Here is a 25,048-nt window from a genome sequence, read left to right on the forward strand (position 1 = left end):
AGAAACCCTACACCGTATATTAAGGCCCGACATGTAAATGTAAAACAATTCAAAGTATACGAGAAAACCATACGCCTAATTCATAATAAACAAATATAACAAATATGAACTAACTACCAACACTGGATGGAATTACATACTCCTGACTTAGAAGCTGGTCCAGTGGTGTAAGACGTCGAACTGCTGTATGCTGTATCACTTACCTGTCAACAATAAGGTTGTGATTTTAGAATGTTGTGGAGTTACAAATGTAAACATGACGATTTCATTCAAAAACAAATTCAACGGTATAATGGTAAAATAACTATACAATCGTCATTTAAGCTTATGTTAAATTGCAGGATTGAGCATGTACTAAAAACTACGCAACACAATAAAAGTTTCGGCGATCCTCGCTTTCTCTCTGTTTCTAAAGCTCGTACAAATTAATTTTATATTTTCCAACACTGTACGGATATTGTTTGTATGCGTATTTGTTTTTATTGACTTTAGATACAGAAGTCACATATTAAAGATAACTGCTCGTTCATTGACGACAGGTAGGACATTTTATTTCAATACATGACCATGATTTATATATTACATTTTCGAGTACTTTTGCAGGCCTTTATTTAGCACATCTAGTTTTGACAGTTTTGAGATACAGAAATATTACAAAACTCAGTTTTCGAATTAGAGGATTTGATTCTTTAAATGTGAGACTTACGTTGGCTTATAGTATACGCATGTGCTTGGTACAATGTACATGGTGTTAGTTCATAGCTAAATAGTACATACGTTACTTTATAGTGGAACTTGACTAATGTGATACTATCTTCACACCTACCTATAGTTTTTTTTTAAATTAAATTAATTCAGATTTGTCAACTTAACCTTTCTTGAAAGTATGAAAAAAAGTTTAATTGAGGAACTGTGATTGTTTCATGATAATAGCCCCAAAATGGGTAAAAATTGACAACAAATGGGAAAATTATCAAAACAGGGTATTTTCGCATGGCAGTAGCAAAACAAGACCCCCAACCCATCCCCCTGGAAGTTAAATTGTCGTTCCCTAGTTCATTCACAACGTCTGAGGTTTAGACTTTTGAATGCCTTATAAACTGTTTTAATTTCTGTGTCATTTGGTCTCTTGTGCAGATTTGGCAATCTTGCCACATTTTCTTTTTTTATATTTCAAATAATGAACTGGATTGTTTTGTTCACTTAATGTTTTATTTAGTTATTCAATTTCTTTATTTGATAGGAGTAAATTATGACATACAATGGTGAAAATACAAAGAGAGACAATACTTATCATACAACACCAGACAAAACTTCTGACATTAAAGAAAATGAAGATGAAACCACCATTCAACAAGATAGAGAGGACACTGCAGATCAACGGAAGGACAAAGGATGGGCTTGGGTCATATGTGGAGGCAAGTATTGTTTAAAGTCCTCGCTCTCATCATAATTTTAAAAAATATTTTCAAAACCTCATCTTAAATTATCACTCTTTATATAATAAAATTATTTAAAAAAGGTAACAATTACTGTTATTTTCATTAATTAAAATACTTTTTTTATCAAACATGTGAAATGTTTTGTATTTTACTCTTTTAGCTTCGACTGTCCAACTTATTTTTGTTATAAAGTCATATGTACTTTTGTTACTTTTAAGTCTCTACCGTGCATTCATTATTTTATGTTGTTTTGTGAAATAAATAATGATTTTTGTTTTAATATTGCAGGTGCCTTCATACATTTATTCATGTTCATCGGGATAGGAAAGTCGTTTGGATTGTTCTTTGTCGAGTTTTTAAGAGTGTATGATACCAGCTCTTCATTATTATCAGGGATTATTTCAGTGCAAAATCTTTTTGTAAGCCTAGTTTGTAAGTATATTTTACATAGATCTACGTATTATAATTTTTAAAAATAAAACAAATTTTTATAATAATAATCGTGGTAAAAAACACCTAACAATTGTAACCTATGGTATGCAATTTAAAATTACATTTGTATTTGTATTAAATGTCAAGTAATAATATGCATTTTCAAGTTATTTAATCTAAAAGTCAAGTATATACATGTAGAATACAGTTTAAAGTTTATTGTACTTAATGTTACCAATGATACAAAGTCTTGAGTTTAATCATAAAATTATGTTTATTGCCCTTGATGATGTTTTTCGTTTAAAATGTTTTCTATGAGTCATTTCGGGGACTTTATTTATAGATTACTATGCGTTAAAGGCCTACGGTGACCTATGTTTTCATTTGACGTAATTACCGACTTAAGTTTCGATAAATGACATATACTGCTACAGTGCTACAAATGAACGTTCTAAACTATAAAATTTGTATGACATGGCAATGAATATGAATACGAATTTACAGTATAAACAAAAATAATGTGTTTGTTTAGTGGCTGTATAACGTCCAGCGTGTCAAATACATACATAATCAAGACGAGAGCATATTCATCATATGAATATGAACCCTGCTTTGTAATTGACTTACAAGATTGGTCGATTTTTGAAGATGATTTCTTCTATTTCATAATATAGTAGTCCACATGGAGAAATGTCAGCCTACTGAGACACATTATTCTGTCTCAGGCCGACTAGTGTTAATTTGCTCTTTCTTCCAAATAGCAGCAATAACCAATGTTCAGGGTTGGTTTAATTAGCCATGTAGATGATAGAACCGACCATCTACTAATCGGGTTCATAACGAGACCACCGAAGCGGTTTTAAGAACATTAAGTTGAGTTTAGATGTTTATATACTTGCTATAACATGGTAAAATACATTATTCATGACCTGCATTTATTTACTGATTTAATGTGTTTTTATTGTAGCTCTATTTACATTAAATGTCGGAATCAGAGTTGTTGGTTGCAGACCATTAATGATCATTGGTGGATTGATATTATGTGGTTCTTATATGCTTAATGCACTGGTGCCAGGAATAGCTGCTCTCTTTATAGCCCATGGTGTTCTTTATGGTAATTTTGAACTTATTAGTTTATCATTGTTTGTCGAATTATGTTATTGATTTGTAAAATAAAAAGTGAGGCTGTTCAAACAAAGTGTTCTAACAAATTAAAACTGACTATTAGAACAACTGTTGAATTAAAAGGAACAAGGATTATTTAGATTTACAAATCGTTCACGTATATTTAAATGTTCTTGTATTTCCTGTCCACTTTAATAGCAATATTTATAGGATTTATTTTCATGTGGATGCAAAGTAAAACTTATAGCTCACTAGGCCTTGTGGACCAGGTGAGCTGAAATGCACTAAACAAATTGCTGAGTGTTGCGGTTATAGTGGTCTTGAATTACCTATCAATTAACTTTGAAGTTTCGTCGCAATAACAAGTGTGCCATGTTGTCTGTTTTGATTGTATATTTTTGTGGTTAGGTTTATGCCGTTGATTTGTGCTCAACGTCTTTCTGACATAACAAAACTTTATTTCAAGATTTAAATATATATATATACGAGTCTATATTGAAAACTACGTTCAAACCTATGATTGCGTTGGATAAAAACTGCAATTTTTATACGTGTGCATGTAAAACAAATTTCGTTGTAGAAGGGTCTAAATACAGCACAAACAACATTTTCCAAAAGACCAAAGAAGTGAAGAAGTATATTTAAACAAAACGCATTTGACTAACAGGTCGAACAACTGATGTTCTTTAACCCTGCTGACTGCCATTGGCGATTGCCAAATAAAATTGATCACAAGATGTAACAAAATGGATCTTAATGTAAATTTAATACTAAACAGAAAACAATTAAATTGTGGCCACGATGTTATGCCGCAAACATAAGGTGTTAATATTTTTTTGTACAACAGATCCGGATTTCGACAATAAATGTCTCTTCAGTGATGTTAGGAATCGAAACGGTATTTGGAAGGCCATATAAAATGTACCTTCATTTTTAGATAGACTCTTGAATTTTAAGAGTCAATATAGGATGAACGGATCATATAAACCGGAGGGAAAATATATATATATATATATATATCAAAAGTTCTGTCAAATTAAGATTTTGTTCTCATTTCAGGAATTGGCATAGCATCTACCTCAGTATTGATATTTATTGAAATTAACAACTATTTTGAGAGAAGATTGGGTTTCGCTTTCATGGTATCTAGTGTTGGTGGGTGCGTGGGCAGTTTTGTTTTCCCAATTATCATTCAAAAACTTTTAGACACGTATGGACTGCAAGGTGCCTTGTTAGTGATTTCTGGTATATTATTAAATAACGTTGTTGTTGGTGCTTTAACCCGCCCTTTCTTTTCTCGCAAGGCAACACAAAAAGATATTCAGAAAAAAACCAAGAATAATAATACATGTTATAGTTCAAAGAATAGGGATTTAACTGAAGACGATAAGACAAAGGGGTTTTCTAGAAAAGTTTCAGAAGACCCCATAGCTGAGTATTCTTTATCGGTAGACAATGTTGCGAAATATTACGAACCTGGAGTATCTAGTGACGGGTTCAATGACTATAAATCGTACGTCAAATTGATTGCAACACGGAAAAGAAAACCGAGAAGCTGCTCTGAAAGCCATAATACTACTGTTGTCGGAGTGGACTCTACAAAAAAGACATTATTACCTCGAATAGACATGTTCGGAGGTTTAGGAACAGCAAGTTCATTTTGTTCAGTTTACAGTTTAAATGTTCTTCGTCAGCAGGAAAACAAACCAGATATCAAAACAGACTCAAAATCCGACATCGCACTAGAATCGAGATCATGTTCTTGTTATGACATCATCGACTTCAGAATTTTAAAAAACCGCCATTTATTATTGCTTTTATTCATGTGCCTCGTTTCCGTTGCTGGATGCGGCTTGATTGTCATTTACATTCCACCATTCGCAAAAGACCATGACATTTCGAATGACAAAATAGCTATTCTCGTAACTTTGATGGGCGTGTGTGACTTGTTTGCCCGTTTTTCGCTTGCCTGGATATCTGATTCAAAACGTTTTCGTCGTGATTATATTTTAGGAAGTTGTTTAGGAATCACAGGACTTGCAGTAATGTTTAATCCTTTATATACCAATTTCGAATCATTCGTTGTGTTTTCAATAATATATGGAAGTTTTGGAAGTGTGTATTTCTCAATGGCGCCACTGTTATTGCGAGATTGTGTTGGTTCTGACAGATACCCAACAGCCTTGTCATTAATGATACAAGTTCATGGAATTGCATTTGTTGGGTTTACTCCACTGTTAGGTATGTAAATATTTTCTTTATTATCGACCACGTATTAAATTTTAGAATGCGGGGGCGTGAGCTGTATAATACACGTCTTTGAGACAGTACATGAAACCAAGAGACCAACTGACTAATAGACCAGATTTGCCATGTGTAAGTTCAAGTTTTATTTTTAAGGGAGTGCAGTAACATAATATTAACTGCTTAGTTCAATGGACAATTGATGCATTGGCAATCATGCCACATCTCTTAATTTTTTGAAAGAAAATGTCAATCTAGTTTTTTTTCCATCGCCAGTATGTCTTATGGTAAATGTGGCCAAAACGATAGAATTTTTGAATAATTTGCAATATATGTGAAAAAAATGAAGGTTATAGATGGATAGATATTAACTGTATTATCAAAAACTAAATACAACTTTACAGAGAAACATACAATATAAAATTGAGAATGGAAATGGGGAATGTGCCAAAGAGACAACAACCCGACCATAGAGCAGACAACAGCAGAAGGTCACCAACAGGTCTTCAATGCAACGAGAAATTCTCGCACCCGGAGGCGTCAATATAAATGCAATTACAATAATAACATACATATTCGTCAATTAGACTGTAGACAGCAACCAAACGACGCGAATAACCGTACGATCTCAAGAGACATTAATTAAGTCGTTGACATAAAAGTTAAAAACTGTGACAATGCAATATGAAAAGCTTGTGGGAAATAAACAGAAAGTATCACAGATCTATAATAACAAGGATAGTACATAAATTACATTAATCAGTTGCAGTAAGAAATACATATGTTTCCATAACAAAGAATGTGTGTCTTTTAGGTCTTGCTCGTGATTTAACTGGATCATACACGCTGACGTTTTACATCATGGGTGCTGGAATTCTCCTTGGATCTGTTGCTGTATTTTGTGAACCAATATTTCAGTGGTTGGAAAACAGACGTAATAAACTGTAATTTTCGTAATAAATAAACAAGAATAAAATGTTTTTAATAGAAACAAAGATAGTCATAATGATTCTATCGTCTGACAATAAAAGTTGACGAACCTACTAGCACAGACGATACCTATCTTTAAATGACTTCAAACATTCTTGATTTCATATAGTATATTATATAAGTGGTTCAAAGCTTTTACTTTAAAATTGGTTTTGCTGCCTTTAACCAATAAATTGTAATCTGTACGAAATCTAGATTTAGGTTGTGTCTCGAACCCTCGGATCATCGGGTTAAACCAGACTTGAAAATTAGTATTTAATAACTGCTTTTCCGCTAAGCAATGCAAGAACACAGTATTTAGGAGTAAGAGCAAAGAATGGTCGGCTCAGAGTCAGAATACTGTATCCTGGTAGGATGACATGTCTCCATATGGACTGTTACCATTTAAACTATCATATTAAAACTCTGTGTAGTACACAGTAGGGATTATATTCACATCGTATTATCAAGTTATATTATACACTTATAGCCTTTGTGTGAGGTCGATACGAGGTTATATCGACCTAAGAGAAGCATATATTGACTGAGGACGAAGTACGAAGTCGATATGCTTCTCTAGGTCGATATAACATCGTATTGACCTCAACCAAAGGCTACAATTGTTATATTATTTAATCAACAACTATTACATGAACACTGTAAATATGGGGATTTCTAGAATGTATTTTTAGTAACATGCTGTATGCCCTGTGAAATATGCTGTTTTTGACCTACGAAAAACTAAATACAACAGTATCGGCGTGCAAACTGAGTGAATACAAATGTTCATGTGATCAAGTTTTAACGAATCACAAATCCTTAAAAATATTCGATTAATAATATTCCCGAATATTTATTTTACTTTATACTAGACTAAGACATCCATCAAATTATCCATCTGTGGTCCTGAACATACATGTACTATTTGCCACTGAACGCGAAGCAACATACAATTAATAAATCAATCTATACATCAAAATCTGAATTAAAAGTAAATGCCCCGATGGAAGACAATTTGAAGTCTACCATTTGTTTTACAGTTGGGTTATTAGTTTATATTTTGGACCATTGTAGTATATAATTTATTATGTCCCAGTTTATATTGAGAGTATACTATAATGCCTTGCGATCATCACAAACATCAAACAGTTGAACGTGTGATAATAGTATATATGAGAAACAGACTCAACCAAACAAATTGGCCAATGAACTATGAAAATGAGGTTAAAGTTAGATGTACCCTACTAGACAGACACGTACACCTAATTACATCGAATGGATTGACTTATTCCTTATAGTACCCGAGAAACAGATAACATCATGAAATTTAACATTGACCACTGACACAAATGAAATCTCCCAGGACAATGAGCATCTTGCTATCATTTCATATATCATTAAAGTTGACCTATTCCTTAAAGTATCCAAGATACAGACTTTACCACAAAAATTTAACATTGATCATCGATTCAATGGAATGTGGTCAACGTCAGGCAAAAGATGTGGACCTTAATGTACTGATTCCATATAGTTATCCTAAAGCATCAAGATACAGGTAATGACAAAACTTAAGTTTTTTTAGCAGTCAATTGCTGAACTATGAACCATAAAAAGGGGGTAAAAGACCATATGCAATATGGAAACTTCATAACATAAGGACTGGTGTTGGTTAACAAGATATGAAACATCCAAGTCTTCTGAAATATGAAACTTTATTCAAATAATTAACATAGTTGCCCCTCCCCTTACTGACAGATAAGCATGCTTAAGTATTGAGTCTCTTGTTTTTGCATCATGCAACTTTTATTGCAAGCGAGTCAGAAATCAGTTTTAAGGGGTAAACTTGCATCATCAGATAGTTCAGTGTCTGGAGTCATTTTGTATCTTGTCAAGAGTTGCCTCATTGGCAATCATAATTACCACATCTTCTTTTTTATATCCGAACTAGATTTTTTTAAATACTTCGTTTCATTTTATGTTAGTGAATTTTATTGTTTTATTAATATGACTAATAAACATTGTACATAGTTAAATAGGTTGATGAAAAAGTTTTTTAAACATAGAAATATTGCCAATTTTCTGATCTTCTTTTGCTTTAACATTACAATATTCTACTCCTTTCCAGAAATGTAAAACTAGCAGTCATAACAGCTTGCTTTATGTATATGGACATGATTTTTTTATAGTTACCGATATAATTTATCTTTGGATGTTGACGGTCACTGCCGTAATGGACATCATTTAAACTCCAGTGAATATGTAATGACCCTGCTTATGGAAAACCAATAGTTTTAACTAGTGGTTTTGTAGAGTGACTGAGATCAGCCCCTGAATTTTGGTGTGGTTTGAGCTGCTTAGCCTTGTGTTTTTCATGTTTGTCTTTATCTATTATCTGTTATATCTATACCTTGTCATGGTGTAAATTATAGAACAAACATCATGTCAATATCTTCAAGCATGATGAAACCAGATGCTCTGCAGGGCGCAGCTTTATACGACTGCAGAGGTCGAACCCTGAACAAATGGGGCAGGTATGGACACAACATTTAAGCTTGATACAGCTCTGAATTTCGATTGTGATTAAATAGTTGACACAACATAGGTTTCTGACGCAGAGTGGATGTGGTCTAATAACTTAAACTTAAAAATTTTAAATTGGACATTTACCTTTTATGGTCCAATATCCAAAATCTAAATACATGGTTAGATTCAGCATATCATAGAACCCCAAGAATTCAATTTTTGTTGAAATCAAACAAAGTTAAATTTTTGACCCTTTGGACCTTAATGTAGACCAATTTGAATACAGGACAATACTGTGCAATTGAATATTTCTTGCTATTGCGCTAAACTGTACAATTGAAAATTTCTTGCTATTGCACAATACTGTGCAATTGAAGATTTCTTGCTATTGGGGAATACTGTGCAATTGAAAATTTCTTGCTATTGCACAATACTTAATATTATAAATTTGGACCAACTTGAAAACTGGGCCCATAATCAAAAATCTAAGTACATGTTTAGATTCAGAATATCAAAGAACCCCAAGAAATCAATTTTCGTTAAAATCAAGCTAAGTTTAATTTTGGACCCTTTAGACCTTAATGTAGATCAATTTGAAAACAGGACCAAAAATTAAGAATCAGAATACACAGTTAGATTTGGCATATCAAAGAACCCCAATAATTCATTTTTTGGTGAAATCAAACAAAGTTTAATTTTAGACCCTTTTGGCCCCTAATTTGTTGGGACCAAAACTCCTAAAATCAATCCAAACCTTCCTTTTGTGGTCATAAACCTTATGTTAAAATTTCATGGAGTTCTATTTACTTATACTAAAGTTATTGTGCAAAAACCAAGAAACATGCTTATTTGGGACCTGTTTTGTCCCCTAATTCCTAAACTGTTTGGACTAAAACTCCCAAAATCAATCCCAACCTTCCTTTTGTGGTCATAGACCTTCTGTTAAAATTTCATAGATTTCTGTTTACTTATACTAAAGTTATTGTGCGAAAACCAAGAAAAATGCTTATTTGGGTCCTTTTTGGCCCTTTATTCCTAAACTATTGGGACCAAAACACCCAAAATCAATCCCAATCTTCCTTTTATGGTCATTAACCTTGTGTTTAAATTTCATAGATTTCCATTTACTTTTACTTAAGTTAGAGAGCGAAAACCAAAAGTCTTCGGAGGAGGACAACGACGACGCCAAAGTGATACCAATATACAACCAAAAGCGGTTGTATAAAAAGTGTTGAAAACTTATATTAAGTTCAAGGACCATAATTCTACAATAAATTATTAGACCAGAACTTAATTCGTACTTGAACTGTAATTAGTCATGATATATAACTATATACCAATTGTGAAATCAATATCATCAAGAAAGACAAAAAAAGTGATTATTTTAGTGAATTTTCTAATTTAAACATGTTAAAGGACCATACATTTTGTAACTCTGCACAAAATCAGCAGACCAGAACACAATTCTAATTTGATCTGTAACTTAGCTTGTCATGATAAAACAATACTACACCAAATGTTGAGTCAATATCTTCATGCATGAAGAAAACGAGTGTGAAAAACTGATTTGCCAGACTGAAGGATAGATAGGCAGAAAGAACTGAGAATAAACATAAAAGTCCCCTTGGACTTCATGGATAGGGAACTATAAGATGTGGTATGATTGTCAATTTTTATAGCTCACATTACGGCCTTCAACAATGAGAAAAACCCATACTACATTTGTTTCAAAATAACCTAAGACAACACCTGAATGGGCTAGAGAATCAATAGAAAAATTAAACAGCTGTGTAAGAGTATTACAATATTTTAATCATTCATTTTATAATAGATCTGTGATTAAATACAGTTTTACAACATACTTTCAGTGCATTTACCTATTTGTTCAGCAAAAAAAACCTTCTGAATTAAAATTTATGATTTAATCACTGCCATACTTTTCTTAGTCTGATGAATTAATGCATATGAATAATACAATGAATAAGTGTAGTTATTACAAAATTTTTGAACTACATTTTTAAGAGAAAATATCTTGATTTAATTTGAATAAACATGATAAAGGGAGATAAATATATCTTTTTATTTAATTTGATTTAGTATATTTCATAATACAAAACTTTTGAATTCAATAAAAAGTTCCTACTTATATCATGACCCATTAAACTTTGATTATGTTAACTAAGGGAGATAACAATGGTTGAAATTTAAAGCACAACATTTAAGGATGTCCTATTTTCCATCTTAATTCCGAATAACGACATGTATTTCACACAACATTTGTTTTCTTGTTCACATTTATATAGTTCTAAGATATTGATGATCTATAAATGTTGAAACTTTATTTTATATTGTCTATAATAAGAAGTACCCAGTACTGTTTTTTCTTCTACAATTTTCTCATGGAATGTCAATAAATATCTGTATTCATTGTTATCTATCTAACAAGTGGTGTCTGTTTCAACTGAAGGAGGATTGATCTGAAACGTGACACATCCTTCATGTTTTTAGAATTTTTGGGATTAAATTCACACAATCGACAAATCTTCTCCCATTCTCCACCTGGCTGGGTCTCATCACGTTCTTTCACAAAAGCTGCTTCTGAAGCCCTAGAAATATAAATAAGAATAAAAAATTAATGTTTCACAAAATCTGCTTTTGAAGCCCTGGAAATATAAATAGGAATAAAAAGTTAAGGTTTAGATCATAAACATGATAAATCAAATTCAGTTTATATAAATGCAAGACCAACAAGATGTAATTTTACTCAATATATAGCTAAGTTCAATGTTGTTGACTAAATGTGACTGAAAGATAATAGGTCATACTTCATTTTTTGTACTTGTACATGGACACTTTTAAATTATATGTTTGTCGGAAAGCAGACATAGAGCACCAAAGTAACTGACATTATATATGTAGAACTATTAAGGATGTTCGCTGCTCAGTTTCAAAATAAATAACTTTTCATGAAAGTAGTATGTATTGATAGGGAATAAATTGAGGAATCAAAAAAGCAAAAAACATATAGGGGTCAATGTGCTTGTTTTCGAAATATTAGCCATTGGAATTTTGGCGGGAAAATGTTCTCTCTTGATTTTTCATAGCTTTATCATTGACCAGTTAAAGTTCTCTAATACTATTAAAAAATAAATAAAATTTTATAAGACTTTTACAAATGACTTATAATTATACATGTAAAAGATTTATAAAAAGAAAAATGGGGGTTCATGGGGAAATTTTATTTAAGGCATTCAAATGCATAAAACCAGAGGATTCCGAAAATCTGACAAAAATTCCAAAACATGACAAGCAGACATCCTTAATATAAATGGAGCACTATATATACATATACAGCTACTACAAGATGTACCCCTGCAAGTTTCATGTGACATAAAGATGCAGGGGCAGATCCAGGGTGGTTTTGGACGATCAATGCATTTGAATGGCAACACGTAGTTGGAACACCCCCCCCCCCCCAATCCCCCTTTGTCCTGGGTTAGGAACCTCCCCTTTTTAAAATGGATATATCCGCCACTGAGATGTGGATACATAGCATGACATTATTCACAACAGTTAAGAAAGTATTTACTAGCTATTGAAGTACACTACATCATGCATTATATTTTTAAGAAGTGCATACAATTTGTCTACTTTTGTAATACAAGGTTATACAATCTAGAACATGTTAAAGAGTCAATAGCCCTGTATGGATAAAAATACCAACCATCAAAACACTGTGAACTGTTACTGATTTTTTTCAATTAAATTATACGTAAATTGTTTACATTTTTATTAAATACAAACCATCCTGACTTAATAGGGTAACTAACTCCCCATAAAAATGTAAATTATACATATTTACATACATTATTTATATTTTTTATCAAAAACAACCCACATGAATTTACAGGAGAACTGATATATAATACCACTACATTATTTTTGGATAAAAGATATAATAATCAATTGACACTCTTGATTAGTGCATGGCATAACTAATGTTAGCAAATACTTTATAGTTCCGTTTAATATTTATCAATGATTAAAAAATACTTGATTAACAAGAAATTTGAAAATCAATGCAGACTTTCAAAATTATGACAAATCTGACAATATCTACCAATTATCATGATTATGGTATAACAGTACTGTATTTAAAGATTTGCCACCATCAATTGGAGATTTGACTGTTGCAATAACAGTTTTACTGGCAACACAGCGTGGAGACCATTAAACAAATATTTGTTACCTTCAAATCAAAGTTGACAATAGAAACTTCAAATATAGTAATTTTATTCCTAATATTCTAATGCAGTACATGTACATTTTGTACTTGTAAATATCAAAATAAAACATTTAAAGGTTCCAAGAAATGTTGACTGTGTATGCCCAAGGTTAGTTGCCAATATTTACAACCATCAATTGATGCCAAATTTTATCCAATGAAAAATGGTGTTACATCATGTATATGTCACATGGCATTAGAATAATGAGAATACATTCATCAGTGGCGGATCCAGGGGGGGGGGGGATTCCGGGGGTTGGAACTCCCCCTTTTTTTTGGCCGATCAATGCATTTGAATGGGAGCATATAGTTGGAACCCCCTTTTTAAAATGGCTGGATCCGCCACTGTTCAACATGCATTTTGTTCTACAAACAAAATATTAAGCCCACCATGCAATTTAGATTTATACACTTTTTATTTGTTCATGTTGGTTGAAAACCTGAAAAACCTGTTTGAATCTAAAATCTAAGTGCCTGCATGGCCTGTCACAAAATATGAAACAAAGACTTCTAAAAATTTCATCAGTCCTGCAATGAGTTGAACTAAAGTCTATTATTTTAAGAAAAGTTTAGCAGTCTTCACTATTTACCATAGACACTGATTTTTGGGCTTGAAAGTCCAAAATATTCTCATGAAGACTGAATTAACAGTCTGTCAGTCACTAGCTAAAACTACTGAGAAATAAATGCAATTGAAATGTAACTGAACAACAAAAAGTACATGAAGAACATAACTAAACAAAAAAAAAAAACATGTAACACATAACAACACCACAGAAAGTATGTGTAGCACAAAACTATATATATATACAAGAAAAAGTATGTGTAACACAAAAATATGTATACACGACACAACAAAAAATACCTGTAGCACATAACTACACAATAAACAGTATCTTACTAGAACCTGCTGCACCAGAAATAGCTGAACTGTTGAATACTTACATGTTGTCCCGGCTAGATGATTGAAAACATATGCAATTTGAATGTTATTTGTGATAGATAATGCAGAAATGTTAACTGACATTGACATATTAGTCAGGATTCTCACTAAGGATTTTCAAAGGCATCCAAGGACTCATAATGTTTGGCCATGGTCATGATGGTGAGTCCAACTCCAACAGTAATAATTAGATATTTTATTGCAATTCAATTTATCATTTTAGTCTCTATGACCTTATTAATAGAGCAATTAAATGACATAAAATTCAGATTACTTTTAAACTTTTGCTATTATATCATGAATAAGATGATATGTGTACTGTGTTCAGTTTATACAAAATATTTTAATGTTGATGCATCTTTGGACTCGCTAGTTTTGAAAATGGTGGGTCAGACAGATTTGCATGAGTCCAGGAGAGTTCACAGACTGTCCTTAGTGAGAACACTGAATTATAAGGCTTTTTTGAGGATAACAATCAGCCATCAAGTTAGTAGTAAAAGCTTATGCAAAACATTTTTAAGGCACATTTTTAAAAGAAATAAGAGTGAGTTGAAGCTTGTGCAATACTTTTAAGGCCACGGTTTTTTAATTTGATGGTTTACGGATTTTCCCCATGAAAAAGTCGGGTCGGTCGGTCGGGAAAAAAAAAAAAAAATCATCTTTGATGACAGAAAAATATGCAAAATCAATATATATTTCACCTTTCTAACAATATGTTTGTTGTGCTATTTTATCATCAATTCTTCAATTTTAGTTCGATGAAATAATATTGCTCAACTGTTATAAACATCGTATGACATTGTCTAATAATTTACAGTAAAAAAAGGGGGTGCACGGACAAAGACGAAATTAAATCGTCATTTCAGAAACAAGAAAAATAAATTCGCGTAGCTCTTTATCAATTCCAGAAAACTTGGTGAATAATGATCTTCAAGCACGAAAACTGATAAAGAAAAAAATGTAAAAACGTCGTACGAAAATAAGTTTCAACACACGGGTCAAAAATCTAATAGACTCGTCCACTGGAAAACGAGATTATCGTGTTAATCTGTTGTCTCGCATTCCCGTTTTTTATCCAAATGGACGATAATTTTTTTATTATCTATGAAACAAGAAAATTCCAAATGATTTGTTAATATTCAGTACTTCAACTTGACGCCTTTACCTTGTCCACATTTGGACAAGTCTATTTTTATGAGATGATGCATCTTACGGACTGATGACAAATAAGGGAAACGAACTTATTGTGTAATTGGTTTTAAACACAAGTTTCGTTCCGCAATATTATTTGCGCAAACGACATTTCAAGGTCAGTTATAATTGATTTGTCTATTTTTAGAAACGTAAACTGGAAGTTTTATTTTTTCACAACAGAAAGTGTTATCAATTTTGTTAGTGATTAATGCATTTCATTTCATAAAAAACAAAAATTTAATTATTTTTCAGGGATAATGCATTTGTTAGGGTCGGCGGGAATAAAAAAAAGCATGAAAAGTCAATTTTATTTTTATTCTGGAAATTGGAAAAATTGGGTCGGCGGATCCGTAAACCAACAAATCAAAAAATCCTGGCCTAAGGCACACACACATGATACATAGTATATAAAAACTTAAGTAGAATAAAGCAGGATTAGTAGATAAAGCACACAAATGCATGGGGATTCAGTTCAAAATCACTTGTTAGTCACTGCAGCTGCTAAACCAGCCTAGGGTGAACGCTGGCGATTTAATTTCATCATCTTTTCAGTTTTGACAGATAACACAACAACTAAGTACTCTGCAATGAACAGAGATACTGCAGGGTAAATCACCAACCAGCATTCACACAGCTGTTAATTTAATATCAAGTGTGATCTTTGAATGAAACCCCTTGTGTGTACTGCACATGTACTACATGTATACTGTAAATCAACTAATTTTAGGAAATTATTTACTTTCCAAATTGAAAAAAAACTTCAGCACCAAGTGTCAAATTTGGATCATCATTTAATATGTTATAGATATTTCATATCTTTTGGACAGTTTTGTGGTGTTTCGTAAATTATACCATAGCTTTTGTTGAAACCCCCGGCAATAACCTCACGAGACGAAGTCGAGTGAGGTTGCCGAGGGGTTTCAACAAAAACTATGGTATAATTTACGAAACACCACAAAACTTTCCAAAAAATATGAAATATCTGTTTTAACCTATTGCATCTTTCGTTGTTAAAAAAAATATTTCTTATATCTTTGTTTGTTTACTTATGTTAATTCGAACCTGTAAAATTACCCTTTTCGGACCTTACACTTAAAGCTCCGCCTACTTTTTAAAACTAGCGCGAGCTTCAGAAACAGCGGGTATTCAGTTTGAATAGATTTTTCGACAGCGATGGATGCATCTTTACAGCGGTGACGAAAAACTGTTGAAGGTGTTCTGGATAAGGACACAAGAACTTTCTAGTACAGCTTTCTGCAATCCCAAACTTACGTACAATTGAACTGCAAAGGGTAGGTTTTTTTAATTGTATTATTTGTTTTCAAAATAATGTTCGAAATGTTTTAATTTTTTATATTAATGATTTTGAGGAAATTAATTTCACAAGAATCTGTCTGAGAGTTTGTATGAATTTTTCCACTTTTAACTTTGAATCAGAAGTCCAGGAGGGAGGGTGGAGAAGTCCTGATCCCGCAATCCCGGGCTTTAAAACACGAAATCCCGAAATGCCGGGCTTAAAAACACGAAATCCCGAGGTCCCGAAATTCGAAAAAAAAAGAAATCCCGGACCCCGGGCTTAAAAACACCCCCGAGTCCCGATAAATGTCCTATCCACCCTTGCCCATGTCGTACATTAATTAAATGGGATTTCAAAATATTCTCGATTAAATTCATTGACATGCGACGATATAATTAAAAAAAAAAAGAAATCGCTTATTTAGAGCTGGGATCAGTATATCTAATAAATACATATATATAATCCTGTTTTAATAGAGTAAACAAACGCTATCTGATTTCAACGGTCAAACATAAGTATAGCCTCATGAAAAGTCTAGATGTCAGACAAACAAACGGTTAGATGTGATTCATGTAAATGTAGCTGTACAGTGGAGCCTATAGAAAGTTTACCATTTAATAACCGAAAAACAACATATTTTTAAACTTTTTTGTTTGTTCTAGGAGGGAATCTTGGTTCATTTAAAATATAGGACAACAGAGTTGGTGTATGTGGGTTCGATTCCCACCCTAAGCAATCATTTATTTCAGCTGGTGCATAGCGGGCAGTTTAGCTTAGTGGCCCCACACTAACTTTGTTGTTTCTATAAAAAAAAATTCAGGCAGCCGCGGCCAGGTCTTGACATTTTTTCTTTTGAATTCTTTATACAACAAAACCATGGTATAATTGTGAAAATTATACCATGGATAGCTATGGTATAATTTTCGGTTATTGGGATTTATACTCGGGTTGCACTCCCATAGGTTCCATTGTACAGCTATAGGTTAAATTGATATTAACCAACATGAGTTACAAATTTAGAATGGGAAAAAAACTCAAATTTGGAAAAATGTTGGTTAATATGTACAATTACATATGTATCATCATGATCATCAGGGCTTTCCAAAGAAGCCGGTGGACGCCGGATTTCCGCAGTTTACGGTGGTTTCAAGTGCTGGCTACTTCACTGATAAAAATATAAATTTAAAAAGAAAAAAATATCTTTTTCAAATGTTTACAGGCAGCTGAGAGATTGTCGCAAAAGCGGGTCATGATAAACAAGGATGAAAAGTCAGTGTTTACCTTGGGCTAAATATAGTTCACATGAATTCAGGTCACTGATTGGTTGTCTATTTAAAGTCAGAATGCTTCGTTTCTTTTCAAAGTTACAAGAGAGACCTTCCGGTGGCCATTGAATGATAACAATAAAGACGTTCCGATGGTCTTTAACTCGTTGGTTTATTGGCTTTAGAACATGAAGAAAATCAGATAGGATGACAATTTTATCTTATGGAATAATATCAGTCAAAAAAAAAAGAAAGTGTTGTAGATCATGTTGTTCAGAATCCGGAAAACAGTATCTTTTGAAGTTCATTTTTCAAAGCACATGTGGTGTTTAGAGAATCAAGGTCAAAAACGAAAGTAGAATATTGTCGACTCGACTACAAAAAATTACATTTCCAAATGATTTATGTATCCTACATATTAAACAGTTCACAAAAAAAGAAAATCAGAGGATATACAGGGATCTCCATGGATAAAAATTGAACTTTCTCCATTACAAACCGTGTCTACGCTGTACAGTGTAGCGCGATCGGAAGTATTTTATCCCTCCATACAAGGAATGGTGAACATGCTAATTCATTGCTTATTTAAATTATATTTATTTGAATTTCCATTATAAAATTAAAAGTATCAATATTTTCATTGATTGCCGTTTTTAACCATTCAAATGCCAAGTCTTCATGGTCCCCCCTTAGTCGAGAATGACCAAAAGCTGTCATGAAGGTCCCCATGTAGATTTCTTGTATTTTTGGTAATTGTTATGGGGGTTAAAAATCATATGATGTGGAGCTTATTTTTCATCCATGACACTGTCAAATTCAGAACCCATTACCGGTATGGCTGATTTGCAGCAACAACAAAATGATTCGTACGGGTTATGTAAAAGGTTAAAGAGATTTGTAAAGCAAACGTTGACAAATGAAAAGGTTTTTAATGACTTTATCTGGCAAATTGATGCTGTGCAACATGCATCTTTCAAGTCTGAACAGAAACCGGAAACGCGGATGTATCAATTTGATTGTAATGTACGAAATGAATTCGGAATTACGATACGATATTTCTTTACAGGAAATATTTAAGTTTTTACTTTTAAACTTTTAAATAATTCTAAATTATCGTTACAGCTGTACTCGAGTTATTTGCGTTGAAATAATATTTACTGTTTTGCGTCTTATTTTGTATTGCTTAAAACAGAGGGATGCTGATTGCGTAAGTCAAAATAAAGCACGTGTTCGACTTGTTAAACTGTTTTCTTTGTAACTGGATTATTAATTTATTTATTTAATCTAAATTATCATAATCATTTGCTGAAACTTAGTTGATTAATTCGACAAATGGATCGTCTATCCTCAGATAGTATTCCCCTAGTCTGGTTTGTTGATCTACCTGTACAAGCTCAGGTACAAGTGATTAGTGATCTTAATCCGGATATCCCTCAGGCGTTAGAACTGTATTGGATTATAAAAAGCCTAAGTGTTATGCAATTACATGCATTTGATTATAATTGATAAAAAAAATGGCGTCGGGCTACAAAAAACGATGAAGTTTTGAACGATGGCGGAAGACAATTTAACGATGGCGCAAGACAATTTAAAAAAAATTCTTTGAGATTTTTTTCTTTTTTTCTTTAATTTCATACATAAAAAAATTGTGGTCATTTGAAAGATGAAATTAGGTGCCAGGAGATTGCGAGAATGCAGGATTTTGATCTATTTATGCCAGAGCTTCTGGGGGCCTTGATCAGCCCCCAGACCCCCTGCCGTAAAGCACCAAGCTTACAGCGTGGTGGGCGTCTGGCTTCGCTGAACGCATGTTACAGCCATCTTTAATTGTAAATTAGCCTACTACTTCAATTTCAAGGGAAAGCCCTAGATCATGGACAGTTTTTCACTTCAACAATTCAACTTATTTTGGTTTGATTTGGTTTGATTTGTTATGACAATTTTTATGTTGAGATATTGAAAAGCTTACATACATGTACATCATAGGATTTGCATCATGTAAATGTTAGTGTCAAGCTTATACAACACATGTATAGACCAGAATACAAATGCCACAATAGGTGCTTTTCTGCTTTGAAAAAAAAGTTATGCATCATACCGGTTATTTTCTTTAGTTTTCTCTAATTGTTCAGCATTATGTTTGTACCAATCATCCAATTCTTTCTTTGCACTTTCTCTCATGTCTATTTTCTTTTGTTCCTCTTCTTTGTCTGCAAAAAAAATCAGGAAATTTAACAGTAATTGATTGGTTTATTGTTGTTTGTTATTTACTGAATATCGAGTTGCAATTAATTCATGCATTTTTGGGACAAGACACTTTTAAAATTAAAAAGAACTACAAATAGGGGTTCTACAATGAGGGAATACAGAGATGAAGTGCAGGAAAATTGAACACTAAAATTGATGTGCAGCCTCTACATGAAAATGATATCAAAATGAGAAATGTTTCAAATTCATTATTTAATATTAAGGTTGTCTTTAGCAATACTCATTGCCACTATGGACATGCTGACTAAAGAACCATATTCATGGTTCTCACTAAGGTGAGTTCATGAGTCCTGGACTCATGGAAATCTATCTGGACTCACCAATTTCAAAACTGGTGAGTCCAAAGATACATCAAAATTGTAAAATGTTGTATAAAACTTAACACACAGAGCATCATTTTATAGCAAATAAATAATAAATCATATTGCAATAAAATATCTTCTGACTTTTTGACTCATCATGGCCGAAAATGACAAGTCTCTGGACTCGCCTTCAAAAATCCTTAGTGAGAACCCTGCATATTTCTGGGAGCATTTATGTTGAATATCAAATTACATGTAAGAACTTACCCTGAATACAATGTTAATGTAATTTTGAGGCTCTCAGTTATGGCAATCTATTAGTTTCATTTATACTCATGCAATTTCAAAATTATTCCAGAACTTTTAAGCTCAAACTTTAACAATGTGCAATTCACCAACATTAAACAATTTTTCAATTGACTCTATGTCTACTATACGACCATGCTACAGTTCCACTTTGGTGACATACCTTTCTGTTCCAATCTGTCTTGTTGTTCCTCTCGCCATATTCTAATTTTTTCAGGTTCTGCCCGTATTTGATCTTGCTGTGTTATGGCAGAAAACGCATCTGATGGTCCATTTGTCTACAAAATTAAAATATCACTTTATTTATATACACAGTCAGGGGACTTACTTAAATAAGTGATTTTCTAAATCACTGATTCAAGTAACATTATTTCCATAAAGGTTGGAAGTTAGAGTTGTCTTTCTTTAATAATCACCTATTTAAGTAGTACAAATTAATCACTAGAAGAAGTGATTTAATCTTATTGTAGCTTTAAATATAGAATACTAATGATCCAGGGACTAATTATGTTTCTAAACTTATCAGAACCAACATCTGTGTTGTCTAGGATGACCAGGTCATTTCAGGTGATGACCTTGTACTGCATCTAGGATAATGACATAAAAATCACTTGTTTAAGTATCAGACCTCAATTTCCTTCTCAAAAATCACTTCTTTAAGTATCATTTTTTAAATAACCCCCACTAATTTCAACACCCCCCGAACAGTGGAATTTTTATCGCGAACAGTAGAATTTTATTACATAATCTGAAAGATGAAACCTTGAACTTCACAGGAAAAATACTCCCACTGCTGGGAAAAATCTTTTAAGAAAGTATCAGTTCATTATGTAAAGCCATTATTATAGCATTTTTTCAACTAAAATAGAATTTTCAGCTAAATGATAGCATCAAAGGCATAAACCTTGCTACTTAAAAGAAGCAAAAAGTTCATTTTTTTTAAATTTTACTAATTAAAAGATATTATTTAAACCTATGTGTTTAAAATTTTGAAAAAACTACATAATCCCAATTTGTGACAAAACCTTGAATTTGCTACTCAAATAAGTGATTTAAAAATCACTTATTTCAGTAAGTCCCCTGACTGATACATGTACAAATGTATAACATACATTTTTTCTACAGCTCAGGTGGATTTTGCTTTGTCCACTCGTCCACAGTGGGATTGGACACCTGGTGGGCAAATTTTCTAGCTTGTCCACTCTGCCCACCCATAGGAGTGGGCATGCAATTTCTTTTGTTTAATCAAAAGACTTGCCAGTACAATCAATTCATTTTGAAAATGAAAACAGCAGATAAGCATTTGTAATCAATATTTTTACAAAAAAAGAAATTATAGCTAGAGTGGGCTGTCCACTGTGCATGCTGTGGGCAGGTGGAAAAAGCAAAATCCAAAGGGTTTTCTTGATAAACCATATAGCAGGTTATTTTTGCAAGTGTAAAATTTCGGGATTTTCATTGAATAAGGTATAAAAAATATTTTTGCGGTTATTATTTTGGCGGATTCAAAACTTTTATTATTACCCTTTGCATGTACATTAATTTGTACATGTATTGTGTTGCTGTCTCATTGAGGCGTACCCAACTTCTCTTTATCAACAATTTTTATATTCTTCATGTTCTTGATAAGCTACATTGAGTTTTTCCCTCATCAACTTAGTAACTTGAAACCAATCTAGGTTTAGACTGGTTCTGTGAAATAAGAGAAACACTCAGCAACATTCATGACAAAATACCCAATACATGTATCTATAACAATACATCAGTTTGGTGCTTCCTCAAAGTTTTGCCTCACAAACATGACAAAAATCCAATATAGCATGTATAGCTGTGGTGCTCATGACAAAATAACCAATGTCAATAACATTACAATACCTGTGGTGCTTCTTCAAAGTTTTCGTAAGAATCATAGTTTGTTTGTTGAGTATCAGTTTGACCATTAAACATTCCTAAATCATCTGAAATCAAAAGGAAAATTGGATAGCAATGTATCATCACAGAATGATCTTGGGTACATTACATTTTGTTCTTAACATGCTAAATTGGTGCTCAATAGCTTTCATATATTTTTTTTATTATTATTTTACCGGTATCCGGTCGTTCCGGCCCCAAACCGATCCGGCCCCAAGTCAATCCGGCCCAAAGTCGATCCGGCCCAAGTCGATCCGGCCCACGTCGATCCGTCCCCAAGTCGATCCGGCCCATAATAAAATATGAATTAACTAGATTTTGGAGGAATTTGTCACAAACTTTAACAGTATAAATGGAATTTGAAAAAAGTGTCCGATCGATGATGGATGACAACAGGTCAGTGAAGTATTGGAGTACCAGTTAACGACCTATTTTAAATCCATACGAAAATTAGTGTTATTGTGTCTGTTTGTATCGCAGTTTCTACATTTTTAAATTATGAAGTTATTTTCCATGATAACTTTTACTTTGAATTTCATGGCGATTTATATTTTATTCAGTTCACACGCAGAATAGCTAAATAAATATTTACAGTCCAATGGACCTATAAAATTTATCGCATAATAATGACTTGTTTAATCCAATCATTAGTTTATTGGTTTGTTTATTCAACAGTTGTCTGATGATTGTGAACTAAGGTAATGCCACTCGTAATCACTTAATTCAATCCAATGCTGATTAATTAAAGTTACGTAATCTGTTTTTCAACAAGGTCTTTATAGTTTGATCTTCTGGTTGGTGTAATTATTTGTATTTTTTTTCAGGTTACATCATAGGCTTCTATAACATATAAAAATATTCTATTCTATAACACTTTTTTTTTGTAACATCGGATATAGTCAATATATTTTTCTTATTTTGACAATATTTTGAATAGTGTGTATAGATAAAAAAAAAAAAAAAAAGTCATATGAGTATCCATTATTCTTTATTGCAAGAAAACAACAAAACAATGACATTGAAGGCACGTTTTTACTCTCTAAAGTATAATATCAGCACTCTTTTATAGAAAGGATTCGGCAAATCAAACAACATTTCTCAATTTTAGAAATTTTAAGAACTTAAAAAGAAAAACAAAGTTTATATGTATCAGCTTGGGGATCGGCTTGTACCGTTCATGTATGTAACTATTTGTTATTATATGTTACACAAGATGAAATACTTGTTAGGATCACAGTCAATTGAAAGAAAATGCTAATTACTGCTGATTAATGTTGATGTCTGAATTCACTATTTTAATATAATTATACCCAATAATCTTGAAAACTTGTAATAAAGACATAATCAACCTAGTTGTTTTATACTCATCTAAAGAAAATATTTTTCAAAGGCCTTTTTTACTTTTATTACCGTACACCTTTAACATTATAATAAAAATAATAAACATTTATGAATTACAATTAATATATATTTATTTTATTCCTTAGAAATAATTTTTTTTTATTGGGGCCGGATCGACTTAACATATGGGCCGGATCGACATGGGGCCGGATCGACGTGGGACGGATCGACTTGGGCCGGATCGACGTGGGGCCGGATCGACCCGAAAGCATTTTACCGCTTATTAACAGTTCTGATTTATTTTTTTATTAAAAATATGATAAGCTTTAATAAATTTTTGAAAGGGTTTTAAAACTCCATAAACCAAACGCCTGTAACTCGAATGTTTACCACTGGGCAGTAATAACAGATATTGGAAAAAAAGGGGGAGGGCTTAACAAAATAGCCCTGTCCCCTAAGTACTGTACATATATATATTTAAACGCTCTTTTCTCGAAAAAGTATTAATAAAATACAGAACAAATGTTAAGTGAGTCTTTCAATACCTAAATAAAACCCTCACAAATCATTGATTCATAAAATATTGAACATGAAAAGGGGGTGGGTCCCCAAGCCGACTCGGTGTTAAGACAAGAACCTTGTTGTTGTTGAACTGGTTGTGCTGTACTGTCTTCACCAAAGTTGTCATCTTCTAATTCTGCTAATTCCTTGTCCTGATCAGCGAGGAATCCTGCTGCTGGGTCCTCTAAGTCTCCTTCTGGGGCTGAACTCTCAAAAGCATCGAAATCTGCCATTCTTAATTCTAATGTGACGTCACCCGTTTCAACACTTCCTGTTTGATGAGACAGTTCTAAAACCTATCCAACTGTTTCCGTGCATGAACCATTGTCGTCGCTATGTTTGACAAATAGTTACAACTTACAACTGTATATGGTCACAACTGTCTGTGGTTAAAATATTAAATTCTTTTTAATGAGGAAAGTATTTTTTTTAATACAACCATGCTAATTAAAGAAAAAAAAAAAAAAAAAAAAAAAAAAAACCATAAAACGATCAAATATTTTTGTTTATATCTGCGTATAAGATTTTAAGCAAAGCAAAGTTAATAAGTAGTAATAAACTACAAGGCAGTGTTTTTTTCCCGGTTCTGACAAAAAAAAAAGTATTTTATTTTACCGGCTGTAGGTAAGCAGATGTCGAT

General features: G+C 32.6%; 2 protein-coding genes across 3 annotated transcripts; one reads left to right on the forward strand and one right to left on the reverse strand.

The window, feature by feature from the left end:
* The first annotated feature begins 250 nt into the window (after window positions 1–250).
* On the forward strand, window positions 251–6,238 carry LOC143055330 (monocarboxylate transporter 12-B-like). The gene is made up of 6 exons (XM_076228459.1): window positions 251–539; window positions 1,244–1,418; window positions 1,731–1,874; window positions 2,842–2,988; window positions 4,059–5,240; window positions 6,058–6,238. Exons 2-6 carry the CDS (start codon window positions 1,253–1,255, stop codon window positions 6,189–6,191), a joined length of 1,773 nt encoding a protein of 590 aa, XP_076084574.1. The 5' UTR covers window positions 251–539; window positions 1,244–1,252; the 3' UTR covers window positions 6,192–6,238.
* Window positions 6,239–10,526: 4,288 nt separating this feature from the next.
* LOC143055331 (clathrin light chain B-like) lies at window positions 10,527–24,685 on the reverse strand. 2 transcript variants are annotated; one of them, XM_076228460.1, is made up of 6 exons: window positions 24,485–24,685; window positions 22,471–22,553; window positions 20,759–20,873; window positions 19,818–19,929; window positions 13,966–13,977; window positions 10,527–11,341 (listed from the first exon to the last, which is right to left on the reverse strand). In XM_076228460.1, exons 1-6 carry the CDS (start codon window positions 24,639–24,641, stop codon window positions 11,170–11,172), a joined length of 651 nt encoding a protein of 216 aa, XP_076084575.1. In that variant the 5' UTR covers window positions 24,642–24,685; the 3' UTR covers window positions 10,527–11,169. The 2 variants fall into 2 exon arrangements, with proteins under 2 accessions (XP_076084575.1, XP_076084577.1); XM_076228462.1 differs by lacking the exon at window positions 13,966–13,977.
* Between the last annotated feature and the right edge of the window lie 363 nt (window positions 24,686–25,048).

Source organism: Mytilus galloprovincialis, chromosome 12, assembly GCF_965363235.1.
Source record: "Mytilus galloprovincialis chromosome 12, xbMytGall1.hap1.1, whole genome shotgun sequence".
In the NCBI taxonomy this organism is placed as follows: Eukaryota; Metazoa; Mollusca; class Bivalvia; order Mytilida; family Mytilidae; genus Mytilus; species Mytilus galloprovincialis.